The 23,257-nt window shown below is 49.0% G+C and overlaps 1 protein-coding gene across 1 annotated transcript in view; it reads left to right on the top strand.

Annotated features, from left to right (window-relative positions):
• The first annotated feature begins 15,451 nt into the window (after positions 1-15,451).
• LOC116416313 overlaps positions 15,452-23,257 on the top strand; it is a 30,905-nt gene continuing 23,099 nt past the window's right edge. The window contains exon 1 of the mRNA XM_031924144.2: positions 15,452-15,695. Within this exon, the coding sequence (XP_031780004.1) occupies positions 15,686-15,695 (10 nt within the window). The 5' untranslated portion in view covers positions 15,452-15,685. The remainder of the gene's footprint in view (positions 15,696-23,257) is intronic.

Raw genomic sequence — 23,257 nt, 5'->3', positions numbered from 1 at the left:
GTAATGCAACGGCTGCGGTAATTCTGTGTGCTTAAAATGCAATATCGAGCGCGGCCGCGCAAAATTATAACATTCATCCGGGCTTTTTGTTAAACAAAACTCCAATGACCCATGCGTTTTATAACCGGCGATTAGCGAACGAGCAGGTCTAGCGAGTGTTTATGGTTCGCAAAACTGCGAGCGAAAATTGCAGAGAAAGGTAGTCGGGCGAGTTTCGTGGACTTTGGTATACCCTCGCTCGATTTTCAAAATGCGCGTATGCTTTTTCGCCCGTTCGCTCGAGCGAGCCGCTCGTCCCGCAGCGTCAGCGAGTGTATAATCACAGGCGGAATAACTGCGCCGATAGCAAAGAGAGCAATCGGAAAAAGGCGAAAGCCGGACTATCATCCGTCCACTACCCTCTCTGTGTATACCTATACAGGCCGCGCGCATAGCGCATGGGCTGCAGCACACGAAGGGGGGGGGGGAGAGAGAGAGAGAGAGAGAAAATCTCCGCGAAGCAGAAGCAAGAAGCTAGCCGCGCTGCGAGAGAGGTCAGAGACACTTGTTGACGACGACAAGAGCGTATGCACTCGGGGCTGCTGGAGTACCCGCCGCGAGTTTTCCAGCGGCCAAGCGCCTCTCCTACGCCGGCGTCCTGTACGGCACTGCGGCCAGGATGTGCTTACGTCATCCCTGCTATTCCTGTCCGGAGAAGGACGGGAATCTGCTGGCCTCTCTCTCTCTCTCTCTCTCTCTCTCTCTCTCTCCTCAGCTCTTCCTTTTGCCGTTCCTCGCGCGGAAGCGCGCTCCGACCGTATCGCATCGCGGCCGAGCTGCTCTTATGCTTATGCCTGTGACACAAAGGAGGCGAGGGTTTTAGAGCCAGCTCGTCCCTTGCTGTTTTTTCCTCGCGGCGCTGCTCCCGCTGCTCCTTTTGTCGAGAGCTGAGCAGCACACACGTGTGTGTGTGCCATGTATAGGCCGAGGCGGGTCGAGTCATAATTAGGGTTTATTTTTGGGTTAGCGGAGCGAGGATCGTCCTTTTGGCTTCGCAAATGCGAAAACGAAAGTAAAAGTTGTTTCTGCCCGGGACGCGCAGCTCTACAGCCGGAATGAGGATTCTCCTGTTTCTGGAACTGTAAAGTACATCTAATTCCGCGGACGCGCTCCTGAATAAATTGCGCGAGTACGGCTCTCCTTCTTTTTCATGGAACTCGCTCGCCGCCGGATATCACTTTCCATTAGGTCGCCCCCAGAAAAGCTCGATAACTAATCGAACTCGTTAAAGCCCGACGGATACGCCGAGTAGTAACGCGTCGAGTTTGGCAAGACATTGAGTGAGCGCGCACGCAACCAGTTTAATTGCGCGAAACACGTACACAGCCCGCATGAATCAATCCATCCCTACAAATAAAGCCGCACTGCGATTCGTACAGCAACAGGTTATATCCAAAGTTTTCCCGCGTGACTCGCGGCAAAAATCGCCGTCGTCCCGACTTGAAAAACCCGCCGCGGCTCCGCGCTGACCGATCGCTCATTATCGCTGGGTGCACGCCTATCGATCTCCCCCCCCCCCCGATCGTGCAGACCGCGGGGAAAAATCGGCAGCCCCTCCGCATAATGCCCGGATGACCTTGCCGCGAGAGCTCTCCGCGCCGCGGCTAGAGCGGGCAGAGGAGCTGCGCGAACCGCGCGCAAGAATGCGCGGCCTTGGGGAATAGCTCCGAGAGAGAGAGAGAGAGAGAGAGAGAGAGAGAGAGAGAGAGAGAGAATTCGTCGCGCGAGTTCTGGCGCTGCAGCCGCAGATATGGGGTGCTAAGCCGATTTGCTCGCTCGCCAGGCTTGATTAATGGATTCGGGCGGTCGGGTTTTATTGATATTCCTTTGCTCGTAATCGATTAATAAACTAGATTGAGGGTTCGCCTTTTTCTCGCTCTATTTGAAGCAATTACCAGCCCCGATGTGTATGTATAAATGAAAATTAGAAACTCCGCTGCAGGCGGGAGAGAGAGAGAGAGAGAGAGAGAGAGAGAGACAGAGAGGAGGATTTATGGGACGGCGCGGTAGTTTCATACGCGTGTAAGCGCGGCGAAATTTATCCCCTCGTAAAGAAGCGCGAGCACCGAAACCCAAGCCTCGGCCTATGCAGCGTCCATTATTAATAAATTACACGCCGGCGTTATGTCGAGTAAATTCAAGCATTACAATCTCAATCGAGGAGTGTATGCGGCTAGAGAAGAATTTTTACGCATCCACCGCCTCGGCGCCATAACTCACATCTCCTACCACTCACGCAGCTCATTTCGAGCGTAGTCTCTCCGCACGCACGCACAGGGGGAGGCCGCCCGCGCGCGCTCAAAACGAACTAAAAAGCCGAAAGAGAGACGCGAACGACCTTGCAAATATTCAAGGGAGAGAAGAAGATTCCTTCTCCCTCCTCCTTTTTTCCTTTCCTTTTCGACAACTGATGCGCCGGCGAAGCTCTCGCGCGGGCTGCATATAGAATAGCCCAGAGACATAAATCGATCGTATCCCTGAAAACGCCTGACTGCAAAAAACACTCATTGTTTTTTCGCAAGCGCGCGCGCGTGTATGCGCAGTCTCGCGGCGGAAACGAAAAGCCGCGCGATTCTTCGCGAGAGGGAGAGAGAGAGAGAGAGAGAGAGAGATGCAATATACAGCTCTTTTGTCAGGGGGCATTCGATCTTCGCCTTTTTTGGACGGGGCGTTACTCTCTCTCTTTGAGATCGCGCCGCGATGAGCGCGTGTTTGTCGAAGAGATGTTTTTATACGCTGATTCTTCAGGGAATCGACGAGGTTGGCCGTTCGGTAATTTCTATTAAGATTGGGTTTTTACGCGTGATTTTCCGTTATTATCCGGCGAGCATTGCTATGCTTATGATGGATCATCCTGTCCTTCATGGACACGCAGAAAGCAAAAGCTTGTGGGAGGGCTGAATTTTCATTTTCGAAATTCGCTTCGTCTACATGCGAGAAGAACCTTCGCGTTGCGAAGTGGAAAAAAAAGTTTGCCAGATACGATCTCTATCGGCTACAGTCGCTTCGTATACGCATATATCAAGAAAGCACGCGAGACACCGCGCGTCCATCTATAATAAGTAATCGTCGCCTATACGCGTGTGAATCACTGCCGAATAAATTAATTCGACGAAAATAGCTGCGCAGAGCTTCCTCGATAATTCTTAAGTAAATATCACGGAACGAGCTATACCTTGCTATAGCCTTTATTGTTTCTTCCCTAAACACGTGGGGCATCGTCTATGAAAAATCTGGATGACACGTGCTCATCATCTCCGGGAAAACTTTCTATCGATACATACATTGATTTTTATCTGTACCAAATCGTATCATGCATGATTTTGGTACTATAGTTCTATAAAGAAAAGTAAATTTAACCTCAAAGTTAGTAATTTCTTATTATTTTAGTGATTCGCCGTTGGCCAGCGGATCGATGATTTAGCATTAACAGCGCTGATAGAGATGTAATAGAAGAACAGTGGCTGCAATTGGGAATGACCTCTATTCTTGATGTTTGTCCGCATCCAGAATTTCATGAAAATATTGAAACAATGGACATAAATTACTTCTCGGCTTGCGTCTATAACTGCGAAAATGCTCGAGGTAAATAGTCTTATAAAGAATTGGCTCGTTTTGCGTTAAAAGCTTTAACGTTACCGATCAGTAATGCAGATGTTGAGCGAGTGTTCAGCGTTTTAGGCTGTATTAAAATAAGGCACCGAAATAAATTGAAATTGCTTATGCTAGAATCTTTGATGCGACTACGAGTTCATTTAAAAGTAAGTTTCGTTGTGTACGTAATAGTAATAACGTAACAGTTTTCGTTTTAGTATAAACCCATAAATTTTAAAATATTTGCAGGTTGAGAGAAAGTGTTGCAGAAATTTTGTACCAAATAAAGCTACGCTCAATCGTTTCACCGCACAAATGTATATGAAATATCAAGAGGGTAATAAATCACTAGCAGAACTTGATCAAGTTTTTGGTGCAAGTGAAGAGTTAGGGGACCAAGATTATCAAGATATAGACACACTATTCAATCCTGATGGTACAAGATGTATTGATGTTATTTAAATTTATCGCTTTCCGGTCAATCATTCATCTTTTGCTTGTGTATGTGGGGTTTTGGAGGTGCCCTATTAAACGAGCGGAAAAATTTAAAATTTTCAGTGTTGCTGTTAAGTTGAAAATGTTGGTGTATGGGCTTGGCGTAAAGACGGCGCTAACCCACAAGCTACTGCTGTGCATGGCTTAACAAGATAGAATAATAATCCAAGTCTCAGACTATAAAGGGATTAGAAAGTGGGCTACGTCCAAGTGTGCGGAGAATCAGTGTCGCAGTGAATTGTGTGAGTTAGGTTTTAATTTGTTAAACCTCGGTTGATAGAATTAACGGGAACATTTCTTTCCGTTTATTATGATGATTATGATAATTTGATGCTCCGACATTCGTCTAATGTAATAATTTAAACGCTTGCTAAATTTATTTCCAAATTTAAAGGGATGTCGTGTCTAAGAATACGGTTTTTCTACTACACATACATTTTTTAATTCAGCTTACAATGATAAACCGAATCTGCAGCGCCATAATGTTAGGATTAAGAAAAATTCGATCGTGCTTTTTCATTTTCTACTAGTTTGGAACTACAAAAGACCCCGTGGCGGTTTTGCGGAGCTTTAGAGACAACATCCCCTTAAAATAAATTATACATACAAACCGAAAATCAAAAGAAAATATCCAATTTTTTCTGATTGATTATCTGCATTCAAATCTAGCCAAGTAACTTGAAACGATCAAGCGCGGAGAAGCTTCGCGGCAGCGTTCTTACGCCCGTTTATCGGCATTCGTCTCACGTCAGCCGCCGCGAAAAATTAGCACTTCCACTATCGCGCGTCTAGTACTTTCCCCATGTCATAATGCGACTTTTTTTTTAAGAGCTCATCGTTGCTTACGATCATACGACAATCCTCGGTCGAGCGGCTGAAACTCTCAGACTTTGCAGGAGCAAAGAAAAAGTACGGTCGTAGTTCCCCAGCCAACATGTCCTTTACCATCCCTGGCCGACTTGGGATTAGTTTATTCAGGCGGAGAACGTTCCGATTTCCCAAGAAGTTCAACGCCAGCCGCGCCCAACCGAGACAGCCCTTGGAGAAGGTGTACGGATTCAAACCAAACCGAAACTGTTCGTGTCGCCTTTGCGGCCAATACCAGCTGCAAAAAGTCCGTCATTCCGTCAACTTTCGTCGGAAAAAGTAATGAATGACGCTCATTACGATCGCGAGTTAGAACGGAAAGACGTCGCCGTGAGAAGAGCGAAGTTATTACAGCCCCACTCGGAGCATTGCGACGGTAGACTCCATAACTTTCGATAAAAAATCAACTTTTTTATCAATTTTTTGCAAATCTGATCACGCCAATTGACTTTTTCGGTCATTTGTTTGTTCATGTTGTTTCAAGGAAGAACCAAACTACGTAACTACGTAACAAAATTGATCAAAAAAGTGGTTATTCAACATCAGATACAGCAACAACTAAAGAACCGCGACAAGAAATTTTAACACCAGCGACATCAGCAGCACCAATCGAATCACCCACAGTACTCCCACTACTACCACTATTTCCAACACCATTAATAGCACCACTACCAATACGACCTTGGGTACTACCAAGCGAAAGGCCAGTATCGATGATGGATGTAATAACGGGACCATTGGACGATACAGCAGGACTGAGATTCTGTGCCCAAGTACCCTTGGGCATGGCCCTTGAAGAATTTACAAAGATATTTGCAGTATTTGGACCATTGGGCCACATACTCTTTATATTACATAAAATGTAAGAACCCAATGTACCATTCAAAAAGTACCTAGCTTTCGTACAGTACTTCAGCAAGGGAGATGCAAGAAAAGCCATAGATCATTGCAACGACAGAACTCGAATTGAGAAAACAACACAACGTCTGCGGCAAATTTGCAGACTGTAGTAACAAAGAAGACCACGAGATCGTTTGCAAAATTCAAAACGGGGACAAATTATGTAGCCAAGAAATACCATAAGCGAAACTTTAGCTAAATAACCATTTGCATTGTTACCCAGGAGCTTTAGTAAAAGAAAATAATTGAAATTCCAAGTGCTGGTAAAGTTGAGGATTCCCATCTGCGTGCACCCTGTTATTTAATAGGGGGTGGAGTGTATTATTTATCTGAAATGCCAATGAAGCTGTATCGCAAAATGAATTTGCTCAAACTCAACAGAAATGGTGCGTATATTATACCAACATTGACAAAAGCCCGGGAACAGTAAATTTGATTATACAAGCTGTCTGCTACACACAATATTATTACTGATATGGAGCGTGAAACTGGCTTTTATACAAATGTAGAACTATCAATAAAATTTTGCGATGACTTTGGGCAAAAAAACTGCATCCAGCGGTTTCTTATGTAGAAATTCCTTGCCTACTTCTCTAATGGGAGAAGAAGACAAAACTTAACATATTGAGCTTGGCATTCTTTGAACTTATGGTATGGTTACAATAATTAAATTAAGATACAAGAAAGGGTTTTTGTAGCAAACCCATTTATAGTGCAGTGTGTATAATTGACAAGTACACCACTTTTCGCGGTCTCTCTCTCTCTCTCTCTCTTACTTTTAACGCAATCCTATACAGTCTCGTATAGCAGCAATCTCCATAGAAACTTTTCTCTCGCGGAGAGCGACAGTGGACGCGCCGACGATGATTTACAGCTTTCGAGGAAGTTATCGGCAGGCGCAACGAGCCGCTGCTTCGCGCATTGAAAGCACTCTCGCCTCGTCTATTATACAGGATTATAGGCCACGTCGCTGCGCGAATGTGTGCATCGTGCAGTATAGGCGCGATAAATCGTCGTCGCGTTCGTAAAAATACCGGAGCACTTCTTCCGTCGTTGCGTGTACGATATGTAATCGATGGACTCTCGTGCACGGATATGATCGAATCGTTCGTTCGCGGCGGGTCCTTTAATCGAGGGTCGTCGAGGTCAGCTGGAACATAAATCAGCCCTCGTCGCTGTATTTGCAAAAGATTGAATTACACACTTTGTCGATGCTGCCGATGCCCATACAACGTCGTAACGTATTAATCAGCTGCACAAATATACGGGTATGCTGGAAACGCGATTTAGATGCGATGAAACACTCGTCGCATTGTCCAATCGAATAGGGCTGCGGCGATGATGTCTCGGAAGTATGACTCTGTACAGTGTGCACTGTCGGCGGGAAACGTTCATTAGCCGCGAGTGCTTTATCGAATATAATTCTTACGACAATTATAAGCGCGGACCACCATTCCACTTCTTTATCGCCGTGTAATAAAAGGGAACTCGCCGAACGCGTTAGTCCACTGCATGCGTGCAATTCCCCGGCATTACGGGCGTCTTCTCCCTTTATGTCGGCAGAGAGCTCTCGAATTTACCGAGTCACCCCGAAGAGGCCACTTTTTTCGAGAGCGTCTCGTTCCCCGAAGTGCGGCTGCCTCAGGAATTATGATTTAATTGTCTCGCCGCTTTGCAGCGAGGTGTTGCACGCTGATGTGCCGAACACAATGTATACGAGAGAAAGAAAAGTCGGAAAGACCGTTATAAATGCGAGCCCGCAGTAAATCACTCAAACTTCGAAATTCAAAGCATCCCATTTTTACATATATATATAGTACAAGTATATAGTATAGCGTTCGACGCACCGGCGCGGATCCTCTGTAACGTTATGCATACGCGCTGCAGATGAGGAGCTAGACGGCGCTTTGGCTTTACAGTATACTAATACACTCCAGAGCTGCCCGTGTATATACGGCAGTGCGCGCTCTCGAGGTGTATGTACGCGTAGCCGCGCGTCGATGGAGATAAGGAAGGAGCCTCGGCTAAATTGCTCAATAACCCCTTTGCAGCTGCGCTCGAGAGAGCACACTGCCAGCACAGTGCTGCACCGCACATAGGGTTATTGTCCTGCGCTGAACCGTTCAAATTCGTCTATTCCGCGAGAGCTGTGCGTCTATAAAATACATGAGGTATATCGGAGATTATAGGGACTACTATGCTGCGATGATGCGTAACGTATGTCGTCGGGGCTATCCGTTGTGTCTCTACATGTAGGGCTGAGAGTGCAGGATGAGAGGACATAGCGGCTTTTTGAACAGACACGCTATAAGAGGCCGAACGAGATTTTTCTGCGCAAAATCCAGTTCTCCAAAGGTGTTCGCGCTGCAGTAGGCAAGGCTATGCAGAGCTCGTTTCTTTCAAAATGCCCGCGCGCAAGAGCGAGCGAGTAAACACTATATTTATATCTTCCTTCGCACTGTAAATAGCAATTAAACACCGCGCGCGAGCGCTGCTGGCTTTACACTCCCGCGTTATATCTCGCCTCTGTAACGCCGCGACGACTCGACAATGTTTTGCTCATACATCTCTCGGAATAAGGCGCAAGTATAGGTATCCCGCGGAGCGGATAAGGATTATAGGGGAGAGCCGGTTAAATCGTCGTATACACTTTGACTTTCGACATTTATTTCTTGCTTGTACGAAGCAGAATGAACAATCTCGCGCTCGATGACTGACGAATGCATCTTTTTTTCGTCAGGGCCATTTTTGTATGGACATTACAATACAACGTCCATAAATGATATGTTGAAGTCAATTGAGAAGCTTAGTCTCAGAGATGAAAGATTGGAAATCAGCTTACTTGTCGCTAATTACTGCACGAAATTAACTTGCGTGAATCTAAGCGGTAAATAAACTGTGAAACTATATTATGCTATTCTCTAGAAAAAGTATTCAACTTTTGCAGAGCTCCAAGTGGCTGTTATAGAAATGATGAGCATCATGCGATTGCCAAAAATACGAGAACTGTGTTTATGTGATTTGGAGGATATAACGGATTTGATTTTCTTCGATTATGTGTCCCCACTAAAAATATTACGTTGCAGCCAGTGCCCGGACTAACGAATTTTGGCTTTTTACATCTAGCGCAGAATTGAACTGAGAACTTGCAAGTTGTGAAAATACTGATCTGGAAGAGTTGATTCAAGTCGCTGAAATTAGCTGCATGATTTAAATCAAAACATAACTTTATGTGCAAGGATCGAACTTTTAAAATTCCAAGTGCGGATATTTATGTCGTTCGTTATAATTTTAAATTTGTACAGCTGTGTTCACGGTGCATACGCGCTTGAGTATCGTCAAGCTCGTTGTACACAGCGGAACAATTCTCTGGTACAGCTTTCGTTCGCGAGAGCTTATAGTTAGCCGAGAGCGAAAGCTGCCGATGCGGTTTATGCATATAACACATCCCGGCCGTCGAGGGATCGATCGAGAATAGCCGCTCGCGCGTGTCTTCTTCTGTACTGTCACGCTCGGACAATAGGCCTTTTACGCCAACACTCGAGGAATGCCGTGAGATGCCCCGACGCGATTATCCCATACTGCACCACTCGTGTATACAGATATACATTTACGGGGCTGTGCGCGATCTCCGCGGGTTTGCCCGCGCCGAGCATCGATTTTTATGCACCTCTATACGGCTGATGCGCGCCTGATCTCGACTCGCCGCGCATAAACTTATTTCGATCTGACTTGGCTCGTTTCCGGCTGCCGTTGTGCTCACGATGCATCAGCTGTGTAATAGTTGCGCCCGCGGAGGTGGTCCCTCGTGTGTATATGCGTATACTGCGGGCTTTCTCTCTGTCAAGGGTATTATACGCTCTGTGCACGAGATGAACTCGCTCTAGCTCTGATGTACTATATGTATACCATAGGTGTGCGAGACAAGCGCGTTATAATTACGTCTCGATTTTATCGCGCGCGTGCTAGCCGGAAGACGATTTTTTCGGGCCGGATTGCGACTTCGTAAAAGCTCGAGCGTGAAACGCGTCCTGTGTAATTAAAATAACGGGTCATGCGAGCCTTATTTGAAAAATTTAAGGTGGCGGCAAAAAAAGTGTACTGATGTTGCTTTCGAAACCGGATCGTACTCGGGCGTGGGCTTTGAATAATCGTTACTTTTTCGATCCCGATGTGCTCGTATAGCGACGATGAGTCTGCAGAAATTAGCGAGTTCCGCGTTTTGGCACTTTATTATTAAACTATAATCCTCGCAGATCTGCAGCTTCCACAAGCGATCGGTTATCCCAGACAGGCGTGCAAAACATCAGCAGGTTCGTTGCGTAACATTGTCAACGCATACAATGTGCAATAGGGAACAGACGTGATTTTTAAAACCTTTTTTAAAATAAAGTTGAGGATAAATCTTACACAAAAGTACACGATTTTTACTGCGGTATTTGTTAAGTAATATTGTTTTGAAAATTGAGAGCTCACGTGATCAATATGGCGGCGCAAAGGATGAAAATATACATGGATGTATAAACGCACGTAAATTTTAATACTCAAACATTAGAATTTTTAATTATCATATAGGGTCTAGAGGTATTAAATCAGCAAAAAATTGATGCATAACGTATTCTTATGCTATTTTCTACTGATGTATATATAAGTATTTATATGTATATAGCAGATCCATGTCTGTCCCCTATTCCCGATCGTGACGTAAATTCGCCGAATAACGTTTTTTCAATAATCATCTCCCGTTACGCCGCGCGCAAAAATGCCCCCCCCCTCTCTCTCTCTCTCTCTCTTTCGAGCTGAGAACAAAAAATGACGAAGAAAAACATCGCAGCTATCCGTACATCCTTTAAAAGCGCGCGGCGTAGGAGTGCCGGCCCTCTCTCTCTCTCTCCCTCTCTCACATCACGTTCATTTGATATTCTTTTCGTAAGATGCGTCATCTCCGTCGGCGTAGCCGGTCACGATTCTCCGTTGAATTAAGCCTCCTCCCTCTCGAGACGAGCCGGGGAGGAAGAAGAAAAGCCGGCGAGGGTGACCTTTTCAAATTTTTTCCGGTCGATTCTCTTTTTTCCCGTGCGCATAAGAGCGAGAGGGGGGGGGGAAGCGCTGTTCTCTAATGTCGGGGGCTATTAATCAGGCTAGCTTTCTCGTTGCGCTGCGCTCTTTGGCGGCGCGGCGGAGCTGACGGGACTTTTTGTTCCGATTTTTGATCTGATTTTGATGAATACTCGCTGATCAAACTGTATTAGCTCCAAGCTATTTTGGCGAAAAACAAATTCTCCGCAAAACTCTTATAAATGTAGCTTCTTGCCGCGAGGATCACTTTCCCGATTATCCAATTTAATTACAGCCCCGCTAATACAATTAACATTCCCTCGGCGGCGGCTCGGAAATATCTATAGACGGTATAGAGCGTGCTCTCGGCAAAAACTGCCGTTTCCCCAGCTCGCGCCGCCGGAGCGCGCATAAAAATTCTAGCAGTTGAGCAAATGTTTTTCACATATACTCTGCGCGGCCGCAACAGCTGCAACTCACACGCGCGCGCGCGCGCGCGAGCTGAAAATTCTCGTCCTGCGCGCTCACATGCGTGCGATGCGCGCAGCGTCTTCCGCGAATCGGTGCAGCTACGCGGAGACGTACGCTGCCCTCTTCTTCTCGGATATTAAAGCTAATGACGCAGTGGTGTGCATGCGGCTATATACACTGAGTGTACAGCCGGGGAAATGTTGGAGGCGCGCGGGCTTTAAAAATGGGGTAATTTCGCGCGGGTAATTGCGTTATGCGCGCGGCGCGCAAAAAGCTAACTGGATTCTCGCGAATTCCGCGTGCGGCTAGGCGTATCGACACGACATAACTGTCCGTCGGCGGCTGCATCAGACGCTTCAATTGAGAAATTCGTCCTCCGTAGTTTTCTTCGCCGCGAGCGTAAACTGGAAGCTACCGCGCTTTTTGCCGGGGACGAGCGCAATTTGTAGCCGCCTCTCATTCGAGACCCGATGTAATTGCAAGCCGCGGCCTTGCATCGCTCGCGGATCCGTCTAATCGAATCGAGTAAATCGCCACACTGTACGTATACTGCGTATATGATAAGATTGCCGCGCGCACCTGTTGCGTAGGGGGGGGGGGGTAGGGGTGGGGGAGAAGAGCAAAAGGGATGGAAGGGAGAAAAGCTACATGTTTACGGAGGTTTGTCATTAGACGCAGAGCTAGACCTGCGACTACACCGGATGCCACGCGAGAGCGTTGCATTACCGCGGCCATTACGCAGACTGCTCCTGGATTTACGAGCTGTGTATTTACGCACTGACGTCCGCCGCGACGCTATTGAATCGCGAGTACGTGTCTATATTATGCGCCCGTCACTTCTATATAATATAATCTCGGCGCGCGCGCAGCCCGAGCTTGTAATTTCCCGGCTCGAAAAAGCGCTCGCAATGAAGCGCCGCTGTATGTTCGGAAAACCCATCAAAAGCGCAATTAATTGAGCGGCTCTCGGCAGGGTATAAGGTATAGGCAGATAGCCGCTGTGCAGTAGCGCGCGAGTTCAGCGACTTCTCTTGTCCCATCTCTCTCGTGTGCGCGAGCTGAACGAGCGCGTAGAGCCAACAAACCGTATCATTTTCCGTATAGTTATTTATGGCGAATCGCGTGATTTACTGCCTGTATCGACGGGATGTGCGCCGGCTGTTATTAGGCAAGGAGAGGAAGCGCTAAGGGCGTTATCGCTTTTTGGGGAGTTGCACGATTCGAGAAAAAATCCTCGATCGTGGCAAAGATAAGACTCGCGTCTCTCGGGTAATAAGAGCAACGACGACGAGGACGACGGGGAGAAATAAGCGCTGCATCTCGGGCGCGGCTATCTCGGCGGAGGCATCATCCATCGGCAGCTCGTCTGCTGCACCGATGACGCGCGCACACCCCTATACAATATCGATTAGCGCGGCTCTCTCACGAGGAAACATCTCTCCCGGTAAATTCCGCATACCTTCGACATCGCAGAATCGAGCTTATCGGAAATTTATTACCCGTACGTATGAGTCGAGCAGCATCGCGTACTTACACGCGGCAGAAACTGGAAAATCGAAGAGGAGGAGGAGGAGGAGGAGGAGGAGGAGGAGGAGGAGGAGGAGGAGCGGAGCTTGCACGGTAGGTCGGAGCAACGATCCGCGATAAAATCGCAGCGCTCGCCATCTACTCCGCTCCGTGTGGCGGTGCGCGAGCTACGGGTATACGGTGCATGCGTCGGGGAGAGGGACGCGGAAAATCGGAGAGAAAATAAGATATGGGACGGAGATTAATGGGGAGGACGCGGGGCCGGATGTTGTGCATGGAAATATGCATCGAATAATCGCGAAATCCTCGGAGACGGAGAGAGGAAATAACGCGAGTGAAAAGCAAGAAGCCTGCGCGCAGAAAACCCGTCCGGAAGGCACTTGCTCGCGGAAGCGCTCGCCTTCGGCTATCTTTTCTTCTTCTTCTTCGCGCAGTGCGCGCGGCCTTGAGCTCCCCGAGTAGAGTACGCCGGCCGAAGGCTGCGCGCGTTATAGCGAGCTTAGATTTTCATTTGCCGAAGTTGCACTTTTCGCCGCGCGATATCGATTAGTCGCAAACGGCCTGCGCAAATTATTAAAATTATCGGCAACTTTATGCAAATTAAAATCAGCCAGCGCCGAGTATTTACGTCCGTATGCGCGAAGGGGTGAATTTGATTTGATTAATTTGATTAATTTGATTGTTTCTTTGCAAGGTCGCCGCAAAGAGGACGCATAAATACGTTCGCGTGCGCGCGACGCCTCGCAGTCGAGAAATTCCTGTTCCGATAACACGTCCCATTGACAAAACGGCCGTAACAAGTGCGCAGTGCGCGCATTACAGTGTATGCGGGCAGTCGAGCGGCGCGAAATAGTAGTAAATTTCGAGTCTTTCTCGCCTCGCCGAGCTAATTATCTTTTATAGACTCTCTCTCTCTCTCTCTCTCTCTCTCTCTCTCTCTCTCTCTTGGTGTAACCCCTGTTTACGTTGGACGTAATCTATTTCTCAATCGCCGGCGGAATATCAGTAGTTCAGTGTAACCGCGAAGGCACGTGAAAAGTAATGCCGTTTTAATTTCATTTACGGAGAGCCGAAAGTGCGCGCGCGCGAGGATGTTGTTATTCGAGTGAAAGTCGCCGAATCCCAAATATAACCGAGTGAGTCAATCCTTCCGTCCTCCAAACTTTATACGTTACGCAACGAAATTTGATTTACATGCATATATCCTGCACGTGTGTATAAAATAGAGTCGGCTAATTACGCGCTGTGATAATGAAACTGCGCGGGGATAGCACAGCGAGCTACACATTTAATTGCACGTCGGCGGAGGTAAGCTCCATCGAAGGCTGTAGGATCAAAGGCGGCGAGATATACACACTCGTTTTTCACGGCTGCACCCACTCGCGAGTCGCATCTCTCCCGAGGCGCAGTAGGCGATATCGAATTCGCGTCATCGGGAAATCACCAGCTGTCGTTTTCTCTCCGCTCTTCTCGCGGCTCTTCTCGTTTTCGCGAGCGCCGAGGCATTCTTCGCCGCGCAGAGCTGTCACTCGAAGGACATGCGAAAAAGCGCGAGGCGGGTAATTAACTTTGTCTCGTGCGGCTTAATTGGATCGTTAGGGGGGATTTTTTAATTGCCGCGGGCGTTTTATTATTATATATTGCGATGGGCTTGTCCGGAGTGAAATGAATTTTTCCGTAGTTTGCGTGTAAAATGTAGACTAGGTTTCGAATTAACGACTTCTCGGTATAATTTACCCTGTAATACAATGTAAATAAAACGAACGCTCCCATCCTCTCTCCGGCCGCGGCGTTATTTATCGCGCTCGGGAATCTCCCCGCCGCGCGCAGCCCCACACGTCGCTAATTGCGAAGCGGCGCATCACGATCCCCGGAAAAGCGAGAGTACGTTACGCGCACGGGCCGCGGCGAGAATTGATTCGTAAGAGCACAATCGGCGCGATCCATCAGCCTCGAAATCGGCTGCGACTCCCAGAGGAGTGAAAAGAGTCATTTTTCTCTCTCTCTCTCTCTCAGCCCCCTTTGAGCTGCAGGTCCTCTTGTGTACACATCACACGCTGGACCGACGACGAGCAGTATCAGGCAGCGCGCGCGCGCGCGCGCAGTGTATCGCGTTACAATAGGGTGAGCTGCTCAGGTAAAAGGGCTCTCTCTCTCTCTCTCTCTCTGTCGGGCGTCGAGCCCACCTCTCCGCGCGGCCCGTGGGAGTCGCGCGAGCGAGCGCTCTCCTAGCTCGTAATGCGCCGAGTGTATAGGTGTGTGCGTGTAGAGCCGCGGCGGCGGCAACAAGTGCGAGGGAGAAAGGCGCAAGGAGTAGCGGCGGCAGCGAGTCGAGTGGGGAGTCCTAGAGAGAGAGAGAGAGAGAGAGAGAGAGAGAGAGAGAGAGAGAGAGAGAGAGAGAGAGAGAGACAGGTAAAGGTGGAGAGGAGCCAATAGCCGGCTACGTCTCTGACGTAGGAAACCGAGCGTGCAAGACTCTCTCGGTCCCACGAAAACGGCCAGTTAGTCCCGCGCAGTGTTGGGAGGACGGTGTTGTGTGCGCGCGCGCGTGCGGCAGACTTTTTTTATAGTTGAAAATTGTTTTTTACCGACACCCCGCCAGCTATAGGAGGCGAGAGCGCGTGCAGTGTGGTCGATCAGCGGATCGGGAGCGACTTGTTCGATGAGGTCTCGGCACTGGAGCCGCAGACCGGACAAGCGGTGAGGAGTGAGCAAAGATCGGCCGGGTGCCACCATGGGCACGGGTAAGTGTCTATCTCATTAAGAAGAGGAATTATATACGCTAGTGCGACGGCCTTGTGTGCAGTGTGCATGTTCTCCGAAGAGTCAAAAAGTGTCGTTTATATTCTCCCTTAGCAGCAGCTCGACGATGCTATCGGCTCTAGTGGTGCGCCCCTTTCCGATGAAGCCGTGATCTCTGTTTTGGGAATCTCTGCGGCGCGAGAGATGCTATCGCGCGGGCCGCGGTGTATGTGTATCGCCTTTCTCCCGCTGAGAGAGAGAGAGAGGAATTCCTCGTAGAGCCTTTTCGTTATACCGTTTTACAACTCACTCGCGATTATCTAACGCCGTACTGCATACGGTCGATCGCGAGTATCGAAGGTAGTTTTCGCGCAGCGCGGTACCAGCTGTGCCGCGGCGCGCGCTTTACTTTCGAATCCTGAACTTTGAGACCTTGCTGATAATTCGCCGCCGCCTTCGGTCGCTCGACTCTGCGCGCGGATAAAATCATGCCGCGTTACCGGAACTCCAGCCGGCCCCCGCTCGATTGTGAAAGTGCAGTAGCTCGCCTCTATATTGCATGCGGTATCCACGGAGATTCCCGAGCGATTTTGAAAAAGAAAATGAAAAAGAAAAGAGAATCATCAGGCTGTAGGCTCCGGCGAAACGATGAGAATTCGTCGAGCCAAATCGCTTCGGCGAATCGGCCTCGCTCGCTCGCTCCAAAAAGCCAGAGCAATTTCATAGCTCCGCGCGCGCTTTTTCCCCTCGCGCCGCTAAAAACGGCTCCAGACGCGGCAGCGCGTTCCCGACTGACGCGCGTCTACGTGCGCGACCGGGGCCCGCAAGCGAGCCGAGAGCTAGAGAGAGAAGGAGAGATAAGGACTCGTGTAATCGGCCTGACCTTGGCTCGTGTCAATGGACGCGCGCCAGCGAGTCCGTTCCTTCGCTTCTCTCTCTCTCTCTCTCTCTCTCTCTCTCTCTCTCTCAACTAGCTCTCCTTCGCGGATTCTCTATGCGCCTCCTCCTCCTCCTGCTCCTTCGTGACTCGCCTGTTTCTCTCCCTCTCGGCGGATGCGCAGTCCGCGGAGGAAGTCCCTTATTTCCCTTTTCGAAGCGCTCTCTCTCTCTCTCTCTCTCTCGCGGAGCTTCTTCTTTTATTCATTTTTTTCCACGTCTTCTATAGCCCCGTCTCTCTTTTTCGAGCCGAGCTTTTAGCGTCGAAGAGCAAACTATGCGGCTCTTCCTTTTTTAGCCGCTCCGGGGGATTTTTGTTTCGGTTTTTGCGCGCAAGAGAGCCAGGGAGATCAGCTCTCGAGATTTTATCGCCATAGCCATAATACAAGCCGCTGCGCTCTTCCTTTTATTCCTCGCGGAGGCGGCTTTCCGTTTATGCAAAGCGCGTAGAAAGTGCATCGCGCCGCGGCCTCAAGTTCTCTCTCCGGCGTTTAATTGGACGATTCGACGGGCCACGCGACACTTTTCTCTCTCTCTCTCTCTCTCTCTCTCTCTCTCTCTCTACTGCGCTGCAAATCCGCACAAGGCGACGAGCGATGTGTGTGCGTTTCCCAAGCCCGCCGCTTTTCTATTTGGTCAAGGAAAGGGAGATCCGCGAGCGATTTTGCAAGAGACCAGAACGCAGCGCAGTAGCGTCTGCTCCCAGCGGAGATCAACGGCGCGCTTGCGACAGAGGCCCCGATGCTACAAGTGTGGCCGAGAGGGACGATCCTCATTTAAATAGTCGATTTAGCGCTGATCATTCGGCCACTGCAGGTGCTTCCGGCGCCCCGCCGGCCGTGTGCAGCCACCTTAACGGCTTTTAGAAAGTGCACGCGCGCACGTGTGTGTGTGTGTGTGCTCGCTCCCGCCTTCGAGAAATTGGGCCAACGATTCGCCGAAAACTTTTACTCTTCTCGCGCCAACATTTTACTATACGATTGCTCATTCGATCTCACGAGAGAGTACGAGAAGTGATGAAATCACCCGCCCCGCCGTACGGGTACACACCGATTAGCGTTAACTCGGAATCGATAAAACGATCGAAATCGTATAACAGTACACAAGTCGCAACGTAGAGTGTACGAGGGTTCCAAAAGCCACGAGATTCGACTCTCGTAAAAAGCGCGTTATGACGCTCGCTGACGTTTTCGCAACAATGTCGTCTCTCGAATCCTCGTGATCTTGGCCGATGACAAAAGCCGCTCGACCGAAATAACCTCAATACGACACGCGGCCGCAAGCGGCACGAGAGATTTGACGTAACAAGGATTATTGCACAGTGGAATAGTACTTAGCTAGGTAGGTAGTACATCTTCCAGCTGGAGCTTCGGAAAAGTCCGTTCGAGGCGCCACTCGCGCTTCCGCTCTCCCCGCGGCGATAAACAACGGTTGACGCACTTATTCGAGATTTCGAGAACACGCAGAAACCGGCATCCTCGCGCGCAGTTACGTAAACAAACAGTCCTCGAATACTCGCGCTGATAAGTACACTGCAGGATGATCGTACGGCAAAAATTGAATGTCGCAAGGCCGCGTGAAAGGATCGGGACTCGGGAGAAAGAGATTCGGCGAAAGGAGGACGAACGACGAAAGAGAGGTTAACAACTTTTACTCCAGAAAGCCCAGAGCCGCGGGCGGCAAACCGCGGGGCAAACTGTGTGCGCGAGCGACTTTTTCGGCGAAAGCATCGCCAATACGTACCTACATGTGTATGTACACTCGGAGACAATAGTATATCTCACATGAGTGAGCAGTTCAAACGACGATTATTCAAGAGTATGTATGCACAGCTTTGTCGGCTGTATACGTTATATACGATATACAGCAATAGCACTGGTCGAAGGCTGCTGCGGTCGTCGCAGCTCTCGCGACGCGTGTGCATCTCGTCGCGACGAGGTAACGTTTGGAAATTGTTTTCAGAGAGCGAAAAGTATATCCTATATATACTTACGACTGCACTCTTTCTCGCGGCGTTGTCTCATTCTCCCGTCTCCTCCTGCAGTTGCGCTGCTTCTTTTTCGGACTCGCCGGAGAGAGTCGGACTCGGCGATCATCTTTGCGACATTTGTGTTCTTTGTGATTTATGGCCCCGAGCGAAGAAACGATAATAGCCGCGTGCGCGGCGTTCGTTCGTTTCTCTCTCTCTCTCTCTCTCTCTCTCGAATTCTCCGCGGGCTCAATTTACAATTTACATTATTGTCGACGACGACGTGCGCGTTTTGAAGCGCCGAAACGCCGAACGCGTGTGTAGAGCCACCGGGAGAGGCTAGTTTTTTGACTAGTTTACCGCGCGAGCAATCATACAGCGGCGGCCGGGATGAGTTTTCGGCTGCGGTTGGGAAACTCCCTCAATGAGCGAATTTTTATTAATCTATTCGAATTTTTGCTGACTTCAATCAGCCCGTTTGGTGATGAATAACCCGACGCGCCACGTTAATATGCCATATAATGGCCGAATCCTATGCACAAACGGTAATGGCCCTGTTGAATGAGATAAGCTTAAATAGTCTTAAAAAACGAAGGGAAAAAACGTTTTTTCATCCACCCGGCGTAATAACAGAGAATTACACAATGCGAATCGAGCAAATGACAGTCTTTCTTAAGCTCCTCGTAGAAGCGTAATGTCGCTCCTTTAAAAGAACGCACACCGCACGCGGCGCAGACGACTGTCGCTGTATTATAGAAAGGAAAACGCGCGCAAGTAAAGCGAAACCGCGCCGATTTGACGGAGTCCGTTGTGCTTGCTCTCTCGCGCGATTACGCGCTCGCTCGATATGTAAACACGAGAGGCTTTTTTTACGGCGGATTCAAGCGCTTCCCTTTATGCCGGCCGGACAATGAATTTCAGGTATATACGTACAGTCAATTATCGGGCCATTATACGCGAGCAACAGAAATGAAAATAAGCATAATACCGCGTCTAAAGAGCAGAAAAGCCGCGCATTAAGAATTTTTGTGAATCGCTCTCGAAACACACAACGACTCGCTGGAAATTACATACATACATACAGCGTTGGGGAATTAATAGTCGTAAAAGAGGAGCGATTCACGGGCTCGATAATTTTGAAACCGCAGCGACTCGCCGCTCTTTGTTCTTGCGCGCGTCCGAAACAAAAAGAGCTCGATTGATGCTCCTCCCTATGCATGCGCGTATAATGTATACCCGCAATAACGTTTTTCGCACGCGCGCATGTACGCCGCGGATTAAATTCGAGTCTCTCCTTGCGCAATTTCGGCCAGCAGCAGCAGCAGCGCGGAGTGATTAGCCATTCTTTTCACAGATGCGCGAGCGCGAGATACGCATCGATTGCGGCATCGCGCACTGGTCACTACTACTCGCTCACTATATACACACACCGATGCAGGCTATATAGGCGTGTACAGTTGCGCGCGCTTTTTTCCTCGTGACGAAACGCGCGGCCGGTACGGGGTCCTCACCGCCGAGCGAGAAACTTGATTTTCGCTCGCGCGCGGAGAAAAGTGGGTGCGATGTTTTCGTTTTTTTCTCGGCGCTCTCGATGTTGACGTTGTCGTCGCTCTTCCTGGCGTGTGCCTATTGTCTGTACCAGAATTTTATTTTTAGTCCAAGCGAACGTAATAAGTGTGCAGCGTTACTAAGTTTCAGTACATAAACGAAACGTATACCTGCAGTATATTCGCATGCAAAAGTGCGGCGTTGCGCAAGGCGCGCGATTAGTCAGTCGTTGATTTCTAGAGCGTACAATTAGAAAAATGTTCGATTGGCTCGTTATTAATTGTGTATCAAAATTGCGATAGTGTTTCGAGCTTATGGTTAAATACAGTTATAACCGAATGCAAAAATTCGGATTAATTATATCACAGACAGAGGCCGGTTGTAATAATCCGCAAAGTGTATCGCGTTCGTTGCTGAATCGACAAAAATTACCGCGATCGATGCTATCGCCGGGGAATCAATTAAAAGCAACTGCCGCATCACGAGCGCCTGTACTTCCTGATCCTCGAGAGAGCTCTTCTCAAAAATCGAAAGCCGATCCTTGACTGCCCCATGTACCGCCGTGTAATATAAATATAGATTCTGATATGATATCATAGCTGCGAGAGATAAAAGAACGCCTGCAAATCCACACTGCACGGCAGTCACCGCAACGCACGTATCCGCCCTCTCTCTCTCTCTCTCTCTCTCCCCCGCGGCAAAAAAGCCCGCATAAAAAACAATCCCCTCTGCACTCGATCTTTCACCGCACGAGAGCGCATTATACGCGCTATAAGCGATATCGCACCTTCGCCGAAGGTAAAAGTCGTAAAAACGCCCTCTGGCGGCGCGGAAAAGCGGACACACTCGCAGCGGCGAAAGGGTCCAGGATCTCTGCGGGCTGGCGAGGTCAGCCCGATACTGCAGTAGTTTTGCGCGAGTACAATGCAGCAGCGCATGTATAATGCAATCCTAGAATTCGCGCGTGGGCGAGAGCTCGGCAGCAGCTGATTTATCGGTATCTTCGCCGTGGGCTGGCTTTTTTTACGCGTACGCTCGCGCGCGAGGCTTGTCAGCTGATTATCATCAGCTGATTATACATTTGGCTTGTTTCTCCCCGAGAACTGAGAGAGAGAGAGGGCTTGACTGAGGCTGAAATATACGACACACGCGGGCGCGCACACGTGTAATCAAGCCGTAGCTCGTAGTTTTCAATTATGCGCCGCTGCAGAGAGTTAGTGCCTTTTTGCGGCTGTGCCGAGTGGGCTCTTAATCGATGGCAATTAAGCTCTTCGCATGAATATTTACGCAGAAGACCGCAGGCTTTTTTCGCGCGCGCCGGCTATTATTAGAACTTGAACTTTCGCGCGCGAGGGAATTAAGCTATCGTAAAATGAAATCAAACTCCAAGTGTCTGCGCGCGCAAACTAAGTTGGAGCGTCGTAACGGTGCAGCAGGTGCGTTTATTATTACACTTCTCCCTCGGCCCGAGTGATTTACTCGCGTCTACTAGCTGCAGTGGAGGGAAATTTATCGCTCGCTTCTAATTGTGCCTTATCCTTGATGACACCCCCTCGATGCGCCACTCGATAACTCAGCTGTCGTCGTTCAGCAATTTGCTTGAGACGATCGTAGATGCAGCCTCGATATTCAACGCAGCGACCAATGCCAGTCTCGGTAAATCTGGAAACTCGCAGGATCGAGAGTCCTCCAAGAGCGAGATACATAACAGTGCGTGCAGTCTAGCGTCGACGAGCGCAAATTTCGCCCGCTCTTACTGTCGGCCAGCCGAGTAATAACCGTACACATCGCGCTTACTCGTATTACCGATTGCCTTGCGCTCGAGAGCGTCACCTTGCGCCGAACGCCAACTCGTCGCTCTGATCTATGCTACGTTTCATACACACACACACACACACAGGGACTCTCTCACAGCTCTCTCGCGGTCGTTATAATAAAACTTGGACACACAGACATGCGCGCACCCAAAGCCGCCTTGTGGCTATACACACATATGTCTCTCTCGGCGCTCTTTTTTTCGCCGTCTTACCTTCGCGCGACGGAACTTTATCTTCGCGATCTTTCATTCCAGGCGCGAGTCTTCTGTATCCATAGAGAGGCAGAAGATGCGTCGGGATTTGTTGTCGCGTGTACAATCGGTTTTGACAAAGTGTCGGCTTTCCAGACCTTTTTGCGCGCATGCAGCCTTGGCGCTGCCTCGCGAAAATATACTGCGCGCGTGTATAGACCGTGAATAGGCCCCCCTCGCGGCCATTAGTCTCGCACGATTCGAGAATTATGCTTCCGAGAAATAAAGGGCTTGATTGCAGCACGTATACAAAAAAAGAACCTGTCGGTGATAACATTTATTCGCGCAGCCAGTCGAATGCGCAGTTTCTTATTCTCTAATCATAAAATCAGTCTGGGCTCTGTAATTAAAAGTGCCGTTATAGCTGTAGAGGTGCTTGCGCGCGAGCACTCCATACGCCGCTGCACAATAACAGGACGCGTTATGGCTGCTGCTCGACTTGAGAGAAAGATCGTTACGACGGCTGACTCTCTTAAAATTCAAGGGCTTCCTCTCGCGGTGCGTCTTCCTATATGGAAAAAAAAATCAACGCGCAGTCTTTAAATACTCGTTAACAGTAAATCCGGAATCGCGTATAATACGTATAGTACTCCCTTCGCGCGTATTTGCTCAAAATCGACGGAGCGAGACCGGAGTGGCTCGTAAATATGAATATTTTAATGAAGATCCTGTGTACATAATAGTCTTCTTTTCTTTTTTCCCTCTCGCTTTTATAGGCGCCGCCGCCGAGGAGACAAAACGACGACGACGCGGGATGTGCGTGTGTATACGAAGAGCGTCGGTCGATGAGCATGAAAATTCGATACTTTGTTAGCCTAAACGATCTCCTTCTTCCTCACTCGAGCGCAAGCGCGACACGTGTTTCGTTATATACTTTTTATATACTCCGCCTCTATGCGCGAGTATATATAGAACTGCTGTGGGGCTCGTTTTCTTCTCCTTTTTCTCTCGGCGCTCTTTTACGGCGCGGATAAATAAGGGTTTATAGGCCGTAAATCGCGCTGAAACTTTCGGCTTTGCGAATTGTCAGCGTGTACAACGCG

This window comes from Nasonia vitripennis, chromosome 2 (assembly GCF_009193385.2).
Source record: "Nasonia vitripennis strain AsymCx chromosome 2, Nvit_psr_1.1, whole genome shotgun sequence".
NCBI lineage: Eukaryota > Metazoa > Arthropoda > Insecta > Hymenoptera > Pteromalidae > Nasonia > Nasonia vitripennis.
This window is presented reverse-complemented; position numbering and strand designations above follow the sequence as displayed.